Source organism: Aspergillus viridinutans (assembly GCF_018404265.1).
Source record: "Aspergillus viridinutans IFM 47045 DNA, scaffold_2, whole genome shotgun sequence".
Taxonomy (NCBI): Eukaryota; Fungi; Ascomycota; class Eurotiomycetes; order Eurotiales; family Aspergillaceae; genus Aspergillus; species Aspergillus viridinutans.
In genome coordinates this window covers 2,326,692-2,341,732 of record NW_025091218.1, presented here as the reverse complement: position 1 = coordinate 2,341,732, position 15,041 = coordinate 2,326,692, and the positions used below count along the sequence as shown (strand labels likewise).

At 50.2% G+C, this 15,041-nt stretch overlaps 5 protein-coding genes across 5 annotated transcripts; 2 read left to right on the top strand and 3 right to left on the bottom strand.

Annotated features, from left to right (window-relative positions):
- Nucleotides 1-602: 602 nt before the first annotated feature.
- Nucleotides 603-1,546, top strand: Aspvir_004332 (putative HLH DNA binding protein (Penr2); the record flags this gene model as incomplete). Its single annotated transcript, XM_043267561.1, has 2 exons — nucleotides 603-1,140; nucleotides 1,194-1,546. The coding sequence occupies 2 exons, from the start codon at nucleotides 603-605 to the stop codon at nucleotides 1,544-1,546; spliced, it is 891 nt and encodes a 296-aa protein (XP_043123496.1).
- Nucleotides 1,547-2,438: 892 nt separating this feature from the next.
- Nucleotides 2,439-3,404, bottom strand: Aspvir_004331 (putative extracellular cellulase CelA/allergen Asp F7-like; the record flags this gene model as incomplete). The annotated part of the gene is made up of 3 exons (XM_043267560.1): nucleotides 2,439-2,759; nucleotides 2,815-2,894; nucleotides 2,936-3,404. 3 exons carry the CDS (start codon nucleotides 3,402-3,404, stop codon nucleotides 2,439-2,441), a joined length of 870 nt encoding a protein of 289 aa, XP_043123495.1.
- Nucleotides 3,405-5,645: 2,241 nt separating this feature from the next.
- Aspvir_004330 (bifunctional heptose 7-phosphate kinase/heptose 1-phosphate adenyltransferase) lies at nucleotides 5,646-6,626 on the top strand (the record flags this gene model as incomplete). Its single annotated transcript, XM_043267559.1, has 1 exon — nucleotides 5,646-6,626. One exon carries the CDS (start codon nucleotides 5,646-5,648, stop codon nucleotides 6,624-6,626), a length of 981 nt encoding a protein of 326 aa, XP_043123494.1.
- A 477-nt stretch (nucleotides 6,627-7,103) lies between these two features.
- Aspvir_004329 (exocyst subunit SEC8) lies at nucleotides 7,104-11,108 on the bottom strand (the record flags this gene model as incomplete). Its single annotated transcript, XM_043267558.1, has 9 exons — nucleotides 7,104-8,081; nucleotides 8,147-8,254; nucleotides 8,316-8,461; nucleotides 8,519-8,654; nucleotides 8,714-9,154; nucleotides 9,210-9,326; nucleotides 9,391-10,379; nucleotides 10,432-10,605; nucleotides 10,697-11,108. 9 exons carry the CDS (start codon nucleotides 11,106-11,108, stop codon nucleotides 7,104-7,106), a joined length of 3,501 nt encoding a protein of 1,166 aa, XP_043123493.1.
- A 565-nt stretch (nucleotides 11,109-11,673) lies between these two features.
- On the bottom strand, nucleotides 11,674-14,184 carry ampp (aminopeptidase P; the record flags this gene model as incomplete). The annotated part of the gene is made up of 10 exons (XM_043267557.1): nucleotides 11,674-11,921; nucleotides 11,975-12,019; nucleotides 12,068-12,152; nucleotides 12,209-13,043; nucleotides 13,093-13,138; nucleotides 13,203-13,424; nucleotides 13,483-13,544; nucleotides 13,605-13,770; nucleotides 13,860-13,919; nucleotides 13,989-14,184. The coding sequence occupies 10 exons, from the start codon at nucleotides 14,182-14,184 to the stop codon at nucleotides 11,674-11,676; spliced, it is 1,965 nt and encodes a 654-aa protein (XP_043123492.1).
- Nucleotides 14,185-15,041: the final 857 nt, after the last annotated feature.

Below are 15,041 nucleotides of genomic sequence, written 5' to 3'. Positions count from 1 at the left end.
CCGTGAGCCGGATGAGGTCGATTTTGTGATGCTATCCTCTCTTCCCCTGTTACCTCGGTCGCAGAGCCATCATGACGCGTTTCTGATGTCGACTATGCGACCATGAGGTTTTCTCTGCTGATTGATGGTTTGCGCATCAACTGGCTTGTTGGCGCATATTGATTCCATCAATCTAATTGTGTATTGCATGTTTCTGGGATTTCATTGTCATCCAATGTCTGTTTTGATGCTATGGTGCGGAGACCAGCGCGTCCAGCCTCACGCGTCTTAGTATATTCGCTTCTCACTTCTCAGCATATCAATATCTTCTTTTTGGTGAATGTTTACTCGCGAGAAATATTCTCTTTTTCCTTCCTCACTGCTCTGCATTATTTGTTTTCCTCGCTGTTAAACTCATTACTTTACTGGGCTTTCCGACTCACAAAACCTGGACCGCAGGGAAGTTCCTAATGCTACATCTCCTTTGGTAGCTGTCTGAGGAAACCTATCTCGAATCAATACATCTGCTCCGTCTAAAGGGTCGGTTTGGTCCCTGGATACGCACTATCGTGGCCGTTGCTGACTCGGCCAACCTGCAGGGTGACAACCTTACATCCTGCATCATGGCTGACCAATCGTTGGGTGCCTCGGATAGCAATATCACCAACAAGCGAAAGCGCGAAGGTGATGACAGCGCGGGCCCGGATCCTCAGCGCCTGAACCGCTCTTCCAATGGAAGTAGTGGCAGCATGCCTGGCGCGGATGCTCAGAACAACTTCGCACACAGCTCTCTTACTTCCTATGATGCTCACGGTCTCCCTACTTCTACTTCGGAGCTCAACATTGACCAGCAGATCCTCCAACATGTCGGACCACAGAACGGTATCTCCGATGAGAATGCTCTCACTGCCAAAGCTGCATTGGCCGCGCACAATCCTCAAAACAAATACCCGCCTCCCCCCGAACCTTCTTTCGACGCCAATAATCTCGCTCATGGGTTGACATTCGGAGATGATATGGGTCAGGCTATGGGCCCTACTCATGGACACAATTCGACCGCCGCAGCTGTCTACGCTGCGCGCGAAGCCCAGAGTATGAATCAAAAACCGTCCGTTGGTTCTCCTGAGTGGCACCAAATTCGCAAGAATAATCACAAAGAGGGTAAGCTGCGGGAGTTGTTTTATGGGGTGATTTTTAGGCTAATGCGATCTCAGTGGAACGTCGGCGTCGTGAAGCCATCAACGAGGGTATTAATCAGTTAGCGCGTCTGGTCCCCAACTGTGACAAGAACAAAGGCGCCATCCTACAGCGTACAATCGAGTACATCTGCCAGCTGCACGATGAGAAGAAAACGATGAGCGAACGGTGGGAGCAAAACAACATGACTACAAGCCATGCTATCAACGAGATCAGTGCTCAGAATTCCAAGTTGAAATTGGAAGTCAACCGCCGTGGGGATATCGCACAAAAGTGGCTTCAGCGCTGTCGCGACGCAGGTCTCGAGTTCGACGACTACAACGACGCCGAAGAGCTCGAGCCTCTTGAGGTCGACCAAGGTCAGGTCTGAAGGCCGAATTGCGCTTCTGGATAGATGACTTTCCCTTTGCTTCTCTATCTCATGGTCATACATGTGCTACGATCTGTTTTTGTTCGGAGGCTGAGATTCCAACATACCCGCTCTTTCTCTCCGTTAGTCGTTTTCAGTTTCATTCCATTCTAACAAGCCCTGCGAGAAGCCGTGATTTGGGCTCGGTTGCAGGTGCCGTCTTGATCTTTTTCTGATGTCTTCCATCAAGGCCTCTAGAAGCAGACAGGTGACCAATGATCTACAACCTTAATTTGTCCAGCCCGGAGTCGTTTCCCCGGCGCTTCGTGATTTCTCGTTTCCGTCGTCTGCCTTCTTACGCGTATTTTTTACTCTTGTGTGTTATTTTTTTTTTTTTATCTTAAGGGTTGGCGAAACCAGGGTTGGGAATGGAGCCTGCGATATCGCGTTATGGGAATTGCAAATTCGATCTCTCAGATTTACACAGGGCCATTTCGTAGTTTGATCTTGTTTTCCGAAAGCCAAATGACAAAACGCTGTTCATGGAAGATTCGGCTCCCTCGTGGTCAATGACAACCTTAGCACATGAGGCAATCTTAGGGCAATCTTTCACGACATAGCCACGATAGTCAGTTGGTTTCACTGATGGGAATGAAAACATCAGAATATGTCTGAATTGTTCCAAAAATATGCGGAGAAGAGAAAGTAAAGGCGCATATCAGGTGCAGACAGGGTCTGTCTCAAAACAAACTGCTCTTCCGCGACAATTGGGGGCGACTAAATTTACTCACACCTTTCCCCCACGTCACCATCTACTATTTACTCTACAGATTTGACGAAGCGGTAACAGAGGACCCAGAGCTGGTCCCGACATTTTCCACCGTCAGGGTAGCGCCGGACTGGCCAGTGATCCTCACGTCCACGGTATCCTTCCAAACCCACTGCTCATCTCGAAGAAGTTGTAGGAGGTTCTCGTGGTCCCCTGCCAGGTCTTCCCGCCGTCGGTGCTGACCTCGAGCTTCGCGACGGGCTCGGCGGCATTGACGACCTGCATGGAGAACCAATACTGCGATGTCCCCTCCTTGTTCTTGAGGACGAGGGGCGAGGTGATGCCGCAGGGGACAAAGGACCAGGTGATGTCGATGATACCCTTGGAGATGTCGGCTAGTTCGGTGAAGGCGTTTTGGAAGAGGTCGAGGTGGTCGGCCTCGCATTCGGGGCACTGGTCGACGACCTGGGTGATGTTAGCTGGGGGTTGTATGATACGATTGCACGAAGAAGAGACGTACCATTGCTTTGATGGTTTTACCGTTGGGTCCTGTCACCGAGACGCAGGCACCGCATTCCGCGGCGTTGTCCCATGCGGCGCCTGAGTAAGCCGTTCCGAAGAGGCCGGAGGGAAGCGTGTACCCGGTGAACGAGCGGAGACGTTGCCGCCGTAGAAGGTGGCTGTGCCGGAGTGGGTGGCACCTGATGAGGAACTACTGCTGCTGGAGGAGGATGCAGCAGCAGCTGCCTTGTTAGAGGTCTGGGAAGCGGCTGTTGGAGACTCAACAGGGGCTGCCGGAACGATGGCTTGTTCCTGGGTAGCGGGAGAAGAGGGTAGAGCAGATGTCGTTGACGACGAGGAAGAGGGAGCATCGGGAGTGATCTCATTCCCAGTGGGTGTGAGCCAGGGGGTCTGGGATGGAGCCTCTGGGACCCCCACTGGGGAAGTCATGGATGAAGTTGCTTTATCAGTCGTTGGGACGTGGTGGGCGCCCTTGGTGTGCCCGGCCCGACACCGAGCGTGAGCGCGCTCGTACATAGGGCTCGCAGAGACCGATGCGGCCGCGACCAGAGCGGCAACGCATAGACTGGTGAGACGCTGATATATCATTGTTGGATGTTGATATGTCCTGAAGGCGAGGAAGCTAGAATGGAAGAAAAGAGTGCAGAGTCTGTGCTAGACTGCTATTCAGATGCAAAGGGTGACTGGAGACTCTGCTCCTGTTGCAAGTAATGAATGGACACTTGGGCTCAAATCCCAGAAATGAATGTAGTTGCTGTACCAGACAGAAAACTCAAAGAGTGACTTGAAGAGCAGTGCAAAGAAAGAGAGCAAGAAAAAGAGAGGCCCTTTAAGGATATATCAATCAAGAAGAAAGGAGGGTAGAGTCCTCCTCCACGGGGTGAGTGACCGGCCATATTGCCTGAGACTGAGAACGATTCGATGGTGAAACAATAATCTAACGCAATATAATAAGACGAACAATTCGATGAATGCAGACATTAGCGCAAAACGTGTAATGAATCAGAAGCCCTAAAGCACCGAGGCGTTTGTCGGGTTGGAAGCCATGGCTTGCTAGCTTGAATGAATGACTCGTAAAGTCTGAAACGTCCGGCGTGGATAGCACGCACCGAATCTCCCGAAGCTGCAAAATCTCAGCGATCTGGAACCCAGCCGAGGGACTGAAAGCAAGGGACTTGTCCGTCCTGTTGCTTGATTGCATCGGACGAAGGGCCGAATGATGCTGCATCGACCATTTTCTCCGCAGTCTTCGACTCTAGCCTTGACCCTTGAAATTAAACGACTGGCCTAATTCGGTGGAAATACGGTAGGCAGCAGCACGATTCAACGGCTCGAGACCTCAGATTGATGCCATCCGTCTGGTTTGGGAAAAGGGGCAAACCATCCGTACTGGTGTTGGGTGGATTTGAATTTCCCATCCACGATCCAGAGACGAGATCAGAGCTTAACTGGGATACACCATCCACTTGCACCAGACTTCACTGATAAGGTGTAAGGTGTCTTCTCAGTGGCAGATTGAATAGACCTTCTATCTCTGTATCACTCAAAGCGACAGAGCTGCTTTCCTCGGGACGAGTCCCTCATCGGATGCAATCTGCATCGCGAACACACCTTGTCCACTGCTTACTGGTATGGTTGTCCTTCAGGATTAACCAGATGGCCTGGACCTTACAACACCAAATTCAGCGTGAACAGGTAGATAGATTGAAGATCTTTTATGAGACTTTTGCCTACGCCACTGTGCCTTCACCTGAACCTCCGCCGCCTTATATCAAGAGATATTAAGCCCGGGCCGTCAAGATGACTCTTTCTAGGCTAAAAATGAGATCGGCAGTGGTGACTGAGGGCTCGCTATCTCCATATCTGTTTACTTTAACCATTCCTACACAGTCTAACACCGTCTCGAACAGACGTACTCCATAAACTGATCTCGGAAATCCGGCCTAATGATTGGAGATGAGTCTAGACCATAGACTGCAGTCTCAAAGAGCATGAGCTACCCCAATTATATTTCGTAAATCCTACAAAGACGATCAGAAAATCAGGATATCGCAACAGACTAGCAGTTTTACTCGGAGAAGGCTCGTTCTAGTAACCGCAGTGTAGCTGTATCAGATGTGGTTTGGGCCGTCTGCATGGTCCTTACGAGTCAAAAGTAACAAAATAGTGACATAAAAGACTACGTGTATTTACGTAAAATATGAATTAGGTTGCTTCTTGATTCTAATGTTGCCGGTCACCCTAGACTATATCTTGTGTCTTGCTTTGGCGGTTCCGATATGCTCATTGTTCAAATATTATCACTACAAGCTGGCTAGTCTACGCCGAGGAATTACATGCTCACTCCCAGCGCAGTTCAGCCTAGTGGTAGAAATTAAATCTCTATCCTCATCATCGCATGCTAGCTGATGCAACTGTGAGACGTGGCCTCATCCAAAGTTCCAGACTATTGGAGAGACCGGGACCAATCCAGGTATACTTTAGTGAGCTGATTGCATGGTCTCCTTACAATCAAGAACAGTCTATTCGAATGAGAGGATGTCTTCAGCTCGCTCCTACGGATGGAGGATGCATGTGTTCATATAAATACGTATTTGTATATATAGACTACTGCTTACGGTACATAAAAATTGAGGAGTCGCATCTTATGACGCGACAATTCCGTAAGATATTTTTGCAATACCACCTCCAGCTGCATCCGTGGGCTTCGGTGGCAGCAATCATACAGATAAATCTGGGATAGCTAATTTTCAGTCTGTGATGTATGTATATCGCTGAGTTTATCTTCCCATATCAGGCGCCCGTTCTCCCAAGATCCGCATGATCTGAATGGAGACTTGCCAGGCCAACAACTCCACGGACGGCGAAACGCTCGTGGTAGTAGGAGATCTCATACTAGATCAGTATGTCTCTGGCACGGTTCGTCGAAGTGCCCCAGAGGCCGACGTACCGGTCGTGGAGCAGGAGAGAACAGAATACTACCCCGGCGGCGCGGCAAACGTCGCGACGAATCTTGCCGCACTGGGTACGGCAGTTGTCCTGGTCGGAGCTGTTGGAGACGACGAAGAGGGACAGCGCCTGCTTTCCCTTCTGACCAGCGCCAAGGTCGATGTCTCGGGTGTCCAGGTCCTCGCCGACAGGCCAACCTGCCACAAGACCCGCATCATCGGCAACGGGAGACACCTCGTCCGTCTGGACCGGGAAATTGTAACCCCCATCGGGGAAGAGCAACGACGAGCCGCTCTGGATCCTGTGCGTCAGTATCTGCCGCATGCGCGGGGTATGATCTGCTCGGACTATAACAAAGGGTTCCTGTGCGAGTCCGTTCTGCAATCTCTGATCCGCGAGGCTGTCTCGCTGGACAGAAAGGTCATTGTGGACCCAAAGATTGGCGATTGCAGCCGATATGCCGGGGTAACAGTCCTGATGCCCAACCTGGACGAGCTGCGGCTGCTATCCGGGCTTCCTATCGTTTCCTCCACCGATATTGATGCTGCTGCACGGGCAGTTCTGACCAGAGTTCACCCGCAAGCGTTGCTGGTCACCTGTGGCGCTGATGGGATGGTCCTCTATGATCTGGACGGGAAGTCGTTCGTGATCCCAGGCAGAGCCTCTACACCACGCGAAGTCAGTGGCGCAGGAGACAGTGCCGTCGCTGCGTTTGCCTGGGCCTATCTCGTGTGTAGGCGGCCCCTGAAAGAAGCTGCCGAAGTGGCAAATAATGCAGGTAGCATCGCAGTCACGAAATCGGGAACTGCTACCGTCGCAAAGAGCGAGCTGCTAGAGGTACCCTGCAGTGGAGGGTCCTGAAGCCAGAGGGGGAAAGCTTGTGAGCCTCGACGAATGTCTCACTACCTTAAACACAATCCGTGGTGACGACCAGATTGTATCCACGAATGGCTGCTTCAACGTACTCCACGCGGGCTGTATCGGATATCTCCAGAAAGCAGGCCTTCGTATGTCGTTGCAAAAGTCCCTGATAGTGGGACTCAACTTGGACGCGTCCGTAGACAAGATATTGAAGGGGAAGATGGTGAGAGCAGGCCTCTCTTAGGCGATTTAGCAATTGTAGTCTATTGAGTGGACACTAAAATTCGATGGAGAACTTCATTCAACGAAAAAGTGGCAATGAACAAGACGAGCCTGAGCGATTCGTCAAGTGTCTATCTAAGAGTAGTCTTGTGCCAGCGTGGAGAAATGATACAAGAAAGGGTATAGATCAGGAAGAGGACAGTGATTGGCAGATAAGCAAGGCAGGTCAAGGATCTCATCAGAGAATTCAAGACATCATTTGGAATCCCACATGATTTCGTTCAATTTCAAGAGCGCATCAGCGCTGGCTTTCTTCGCAGCCATAAAATCTTCCCGATTCTCAGCTCCGCGAGGTCCTCTGAGAACTTCTGAGAAGCAAAGGTCAATAAGGACCTTCAGCTCATCATAGGTGAGCGGTTCGCCATTGCCTGCAGCCAACGCCTGTTCGCCCTGCGCAGCGAACAGCTCCTTTTCATCTTTGGCGTACTCCAATGTCTTTTCCGCACCATCCAAGAACCAGTCAAGGAATTTGGCACTACGCGGAAGTGCAACGACCTTGTCAGGATGCTCTGGTTCCTCTGTTGTGGGATCCTGGGCTTTTTCTGGTGTCGGATCAATGATTATATTCTTGAGGTTCTGCTGTAGAACGAGCACGTCAAGTTGCAGCCGCAAGGCTCCATTCTCATTCATGGCTCCAATGTGACGTGTAGATGAAACAAATGCTTGATCAATAAATCGAGCAAGACCCGAGGTGATGAACCAATGTTCAGCGGGGCCGAGATATGACGAAATGTTCGTATCAAAAGCGATCAAGTCATTGTTCAGCTCGAGAATCGTGGGAGAAGCAGCTGTGGGCTGATTTACAAGGATATGCCACCAATTCATGTTCGAGTCCGGTGAGGGGGTCGTGGGTTCCGAATCGCGGTTGCTGGGGGGGTTGGGGCCAGCCATTGTGCGAGTCAACATGTGAATGACGCCGCATCGAATATCAATGTGAAGAGCAAAGAGCGCGGTCGAGGCCAGGTTACGCAGCGATTGAAGAGTGGTATCAAACGCGTTGGCTGTTTCATAATTCAGCGGCAGATACACTGGCTGGCTTATGCTGTCACGCCTTGATTTCATGGCTCCAATCAGGGTCCACCGCCGAGGAGGTGCTCTAGTCTCAGACTGTGGCTGCCGCAACTCTGAGGCTGTGATCCGGCGCAGCTTGGTAAGGTGACTTGCAAGCCATTGCTAAAAAAGAGTCAGCCACGTTTCGAAAGGCAATGGACCAGACAGAGTTTGTGACAGAATATTACCATGCTATTGTAGAGAAGCGACAGTGCTACCACTGTTTTGGGATCGGATATAATGTCGTACGGCTCTAATGATACCTCGTCTGTGCGTTTGAGCAGAAGCTCAATTTCCTAGGATAATCAGCGGCTGATCCGACGTTCGAAGACGGGCAGAAGAGGGGAGAGTATCTACCTTATCGATGAGTTCCTTCTTAGCGTCTGCTGGCCCCTCCCAGAGTTCCAGAACTGTATCATGGATATCACCAGATTCGGCGAACTCTGCTGCGGCTTTGAGGCGGACTTGACCGTGATTGCGAGGCGAGACCTTCGTGACAATAGCTGGAGAGACATATCAGCCTTTGAACTATCAACCTGGAAGGTAGTGGCTCTTCTAACCTTTGTACCACCCACAGCACTTGTCATAGTAGGTCACAATCTGGGTAATTAGAAGCTGTGTGAAGGCTTGATCATGCGGAATGCTGGACAGCATTTTACTAAACTCCCATATGATTGACATGAATTTGACAGTTCCCTGTTGTATTTGAGATTAGGAAAGATCAACCAGGAAGATATGAAGACGCAGGTACTTGCCTTGAAAACAGGCCGAGGGGAGGATTTTGACCATTGAGGATCTTCCGTGAACGCGTCTGGCGCGATGAAAATAAGAGTGCAGAGATCTGTGACTGTCTCATCCAGTTGGGGAAGAAAGACGTTGACGAGAAAGTCATCCAAAAAGGACGTCAAAGTGCTCAGAGCAATGTCCGCATCCACAGGCACTATGTCCTTCAATCGTTGTATGAAGGATAACGAAGGCGGAAGAAGAAGACTCATGTTGAACACGCTGGGTTCAATGAGTATCTTATGACCGGTTCCAGAATTTCCTTGCCCGTCTCGTGAACTGTCTGTCGTTGTGTACTTCTCCCTGGTTTTCGACACTAAACCAGGAACCGAGGTCTTGAGGATCTCATCCAACTCGTCTTGTTCCGCTTGCATTTCCGTGTTTTGCTCTGTTTCGGACAGTTTAAACAATTTCTGTAAAGTGTCAGCAAGATTCTGCCATGGCTAGACGTGTCCTAAGCAGACGCACCTTGTTCCTATCCCTATGGCCAGCGTAGATTTGACGTTTAGCATCGGCTTCTTCTTCTCTCAATCGGAAGGAGGACTCTCCATCGGTCGCCAGGTAATCGTGCAATAGGGAACGAATCTATAGAAACCGTGAGCTAGACGGCATTGAGAGGGCGTAAGCTGGATCCAGGACGACCACTAACCTCACTCTGATAGAGCTTCCACAACTCTTTGAATCCACCTGTGAGTGAACTGTTCTTAGGAATACTCTCGCGCTCCACGATTCCGGCAATGGCGTCGTGGAGGACACGGTGACCTTCAGCAATAGCTTCAAACTTGGCATATAGAGTCCATAAGAACTCCGTCAAAACATGTCCGCGTTTCTCAATGGCCTCTGTTGGCAGACTGGTCTTGCTATCCCGGGATGCGAGGCCTCGGCCCAAATTTGGATGACGCGCGTCGACTTCCGCATTTGTCTTATCGACCACTACAAATAGCTCAACTGGGAGACGCTGTTCAATGCGGTCAACTGCTATGTCCAAATGGCCCATCTTGTTCAGCGCCTCAATTAAAAGTCGGATATAATAGAACGTGTCAGCCTCCGGGTTTCGAGAGGCGTCCTCCACCAGGGGCGTGGTGGCGTCCAGCTTCCCAAGAAAGGAGTAGACAGGTTTTTCCCAGGTTGCTACTCCAGTCCAGCTGGAGGCGTTTGCGGTGCCAACTTCTCCCTCCGGCGCTGGCGGTTTCCACCGACCGGAGCAATAGGGGGATTTGAGATACAAGTGATCATGCAACTCTTCTATCAGGATATCGGTTAGAGAGATCTCTTGGTTCGCAAAGTAGGCGCGTATGTCTGCCAGAGCTCCGATATTCTCCAGCTCGGAGCGCCGTAACAGTCGGAAGGCATCGTGAAGCACCTCGACAGCACCAAGAAATCGCTTGTCGGATATTCGGGACTCTAGCTTCTCAGGCAGGGATTGTATCTCCTGGATTTGACTGAAAAGCTGGATTAAGTCATCGTATTTCTGGGAAGACGTCGCTAGCCCCTTCAACTCGGGCTTCGTATAGAGTAGCCCAGCTTTGGCGTCCTCCAGCGCATGTTTTAGATTTCGCACTCGATTCTGCGAGCTTTGTATATTGGACTGGATCTTGTGATATGTACCAATGGAACTGTTAAATCCCTGGTGATGCTCTGATCACTATGTTCAGTATTGGTTTGACAAGGATCTGATGGGATGACCGACCATTGACGACAGACTTCAAAGTCTTCTGGATCTGCTGATTCATATTGAGAAAATCAGGTTCGCGATCTGCTTTGCCCAATGTACTCGTGTCCATCAACTGCAATGCTACCTGCACCGGTACACAATCGTCGGAGGCCACGAAGCCCCAGTCGCGTTGGATCGCCTGAAGGATATCTGGAAAAACATCAACCATCCAGATCCACCATGCAGACAAGTTCCCTCATTGACGTCGATAGAAATAAAAATGATGAATGGGCCGGCAAACCTTCCATAGCTTGAGAACCCCCGCCACTGCTCACGGGTTTGGCTCCTTCAGGACTACTCCTCTCCATGCTGCTGCTGCTGACCACCCAGCCAGTCTCTCCCCGTGCTCGACCATCCCGCGAGCCCGGCGGCCTCCTCTCCGAGTCTATGTCTCGTGTGCGCGATCGCGACGAGGAGTTCTGGCGGTCTCCCTCCCATCTCTCTCGGCGCCGCTCCGGCGAGGTCGAAGGTGTAGGCTCTTGCGAGGACTCGTTAAAGAAACCACCATATCCACCCGGACGCCGATCTCTCCCCCCTGAATACCCATTGACAGCTAAGTTGCTGTTGTTGCTCCCGTATCCGCCATCACTCCGATCGTATCGATTGCTTTCGGAATATCCGTATCCGTCGGCGTAACCGTTTCTGCCGTTCATACCAGAGGATTTATTTGGGGAACAGTAAGAGTGCTGATTTCTGAGAGAGGGCGGATCAATAAGGCGACGACGAGAATAAATACGGCGGAGGAGCTGTCAATTGGGCTCTCGATTGCTGGCGCTGTCGCAGGGTATCAAATGGTGGGGAAAGCAGTCATGATCGGTCTTAAGGCTGCTAATCGGAAACCTATAAGAAGGACATGCGATTAAATTATTCAGCAATGGAAGTTAAGAGGTTATTGTTCAGACAATCGTAACAAAAGCACACGGTACGGAATGTGATTGAAGAGGCCGAAGGTCTGGGTCCGCAGCTCACAAGTCGCAACCGCCTGATTTCCCCACACAAGCTTCCCGGCATCGGCAAGCCACGTCTGGGAATGGCTACGTACATCCACTGAAACGGACATCCTACGTTCATAATTCTAATGACTGGCAGCACTATGATCTAGCTCTATGTGATCCCCAAAATTGATTCTAGAATACGTTATTGACTGCTGCTATTCGAAGCCACATTAGCTATATAATAACGGGCGTTGTGTAATGGCCAGTTGAGATCAGCTCAGATCTATTTAGTGATGGGTGCAGTCTCTCTCTGAAGCCAGCTTCGAGTGGCCTCATCATTCTCAAAGAAATGATGGGTTTTATCCCAAACCTCTGCGTGATAGTCGTTCACCCACTTGAGCTCGAGGTCGCTGAGCAGAGATGGTTCAATCAAGTTGCGGCCAATGGGAGCCATTGTGACATGTTCAAAGCCCAACCACGGCTTATCACCAAATTTATGTGTTGTTTCTACCCCCCGCGCCATAATGACATCTGAGGATATGGTGTTAGCCTAGGTACAATCTGCCCGAGAGACAGAGACTCACTCTCAATTCGAATGCCGAACTTGCCGTCCTCGTAGAATCCAGGTTCTATGACAGTTAGTTCTGAGCCACAAATAACGAGTACAAACGACCTACCGTCTGAGATGACGTTACCGGGAGCAATTGGAACTTCAGTGTACTGTACGCGAGTGCCAATGCCAATAGGGCCTTCGTGCACATTCTGCCAAAATGTCAGAGGTGATGGATGAGCAGCGAACCCAGAGGCTTTGCACTAACCAGGTATGAGCCAATGCCATGGCCTGTGCCATGAAGGTAATCCAGTCCTTCTTTCCACAAATACTGTCTAGCAAGAGCATCGAGCGCAAAGCCACTAGTGCCCTTGGGAAATACAGCAGTATCAATGGCAATCAGACCCTTGAGCACCAGGGTGAAAGCCTTCTTCTCGAGCTCTGTGGGTTGTCCGAAATGAAACGTTCTCGTGACGTCCGTGGTCCCATCTAGATACTGAGCCCCAGAGTCGCAAAGATAGATAGCATCCGGGTCAATGATGGAGCAAGTGCCTTTCTCTGGCTTGTAGTGGATAACGGCGCCGTTAGGTCCAGTTGAAGAAATAGTGTCGAAGGAAAGGCCAGCGAAGAGATCGTGCTTGGATCTGATCTGCTCCAACTTATCTGCGGCATCCACTTCATCAAGAACAGTCTTCTTGTTGACCAGCTCGTTTTCAAGCCACGCAAAGTATTCAATCAACGCGGCACCGTCTCGGATATGGCAAGCCCTCATACCTGCAAGCTCTGCGTCATTCTTGATCGCTTTAGCGTCGGCAATAGGACTCCGGGTTTCCTCCACATGCTCCTCGCCTCCCAAGCTGAGGCTAAGTGCCCATGATGCTTTGTTGGACAGGAGAAACTTTGCGGCCGTTTCCCCAGCTTCTTGCTTTCTTGCTTCACTAAGTGCCTTAGCGTCTACAAAGATAGAGTCATATGGCTTGATAGCAACGTCCTGGCCGAGATGAGCTACAACTTCTGGGGTAATCTTGTCATCGTCGATGTAAAGATCGGCTTTTGTAGGGGTAATGATGGCGTATGCGAAGAACACTGGATTGTAGGGAATGCTATCGTCTATTAGTTAAACGAAATCAAATTTGAGTGGGCGATACTCACTCGCTTCCTCTCAGGTTAAAGAGCCAGGCAATTTCATCCAGCATAGCTTATCTTCCTGTTAGCCATTCATACTGCAGCTGCTTTCAGGGTCGAGGGTCGGGTGGCGGTACAGATTACGAATCCAGCTGTCTTCTTGTTCTCCAGCTCCTTGCGCAAACCCGCAATTTTCTCCTGGAAAGTCTTTCCTGCGAAGTTATCCGGGTGAACCCTGACCTTCTCTCGTGGAGGTGCCGGTCTGTCTTTGCCCCAAACCAGGTCCACCAGGTTCTGAGAAATACCGACCAGCGATGAGCCGTTCTTCTTTAAAGTTTCTGCAAGACTCCGTGCACCCGCTATATCGTTTCAGTAATCAAAATTCCCATATGATATATGGCATCGCTTGTCACTCACAAGCCGTAATCAGAGATGGGTCGACTCCAACGACTTTGCCGCCTTCGGCCTGTTCGGTGGTCCTGAACAGAAGTGTCAATTCCCATTTCAGAGTTCAATGGATCATTCTCGGAGATGCCTACCATTCTTGCCAAGTGGGAACATTCTCAACTCCCCTCTTTAGCAGCACCCAATTGCTGTCGAGTTGCTTGGAAGCCTGGTTGAAGTATCGTCCGTCCGTCGATAGGGCGGCCTTGGTCATAGACACGATGGCTGTTCCTGCAGATCCAGAGAAGCCAGAGATGAACTCTATGGGTACGGTTGTAAGTCCAGGGTTGTCCCACGGTCGTCATATGAGCAAGCAGCTACATAGGGGAAGGTTCACGGGTAGATCTAACCTCGGCGGCCGTCACAGGGAGCGATGTATTCTGACTGGTGGCTGTCTTCCGATGGAACGACTTAAGCAAAGTATGAGTGATGTTCTTATTTATACCATGAACGACAAGAGGGGCTATGAGATATCATACTATATACATCGACCTTATGTTCCTGCATTAACTGCCTCAACTTCGCTAGGCGCTCGGTGGTATTCACGGTCTCCATATCGGCAGCGAAGCGTGCGACAGCGGTGGAGAAACGCTTTGGTCGAGAGATGGGTACTTGACGGGCTGAGCCAAGAGCTGATAGCTTGCAAAGGCGAATTGGAAAGCGGAAACCAAGCATCGACAGGCAAAGGTCAGGATGGTCAGTATCCAGTTGTCCGAGATTCTCAGAAGCGATCCGAATGACGCACGACAGCAAATGCTGTACAAAATGCGGGGGTCGGAGGGAAGGGAAAGGTTGGGAGACTAGATGCAATTGTTTGAGAGTCGCGTGTACACTGTACAAGGGCCGACACTACTTGGCTGACATGAAAACGAGATATGTGGCCAGCAAGATAAGCTAGTCTAGTGGAGTTTTGAGATAGGCTGGAAATTTGGAGACAGTGCTCAGTGACCGTGCTCCGTAGTCCGTAATAATGTGGTATTCCACTTTCCACCTGCGGATGTGGTAAGCTCGGTACGGAGTAGTAGGTACCTACCTACTTAAGGTAGGTAACTTACTGAGCTCTGATGTTGTATGTAAATGATAATACAGTTGTAATTTACAGCATTTTGCGGTGCAACCCGAACTAGAAGTACCGGGTTACCAGGCAGTAAGGGTCAGTACCTTTAGAGCTACTGTAGAGTTTGTACCTTAATGATCCAAAGTCCATTACTTCCGTCATCTGGAATTAGTACCTTCGGCCCCATGAGGCAAGGAGGCTAGGTACGGAGCATGTCTCTGTAGAACTAGTACCAACGTGGGTGCTACCTGATATCCCATTGCGGTTGGATAGAAAGATCAAATGAAGCATTAGCAGCTAACACTTCCATGTATCGGTAAGGAGTAAGGTACCTAGGATGCTGAGCCGTTACACCTTGAAATAAATCATCATACAGGTCACATGCTCAGAACATTCACTGTTTTCCTTTACATTACGTAGACTATCTACCCCTCTTGAAAGCCCACAAACACAACCATTTTCCCCTCTGATTTCT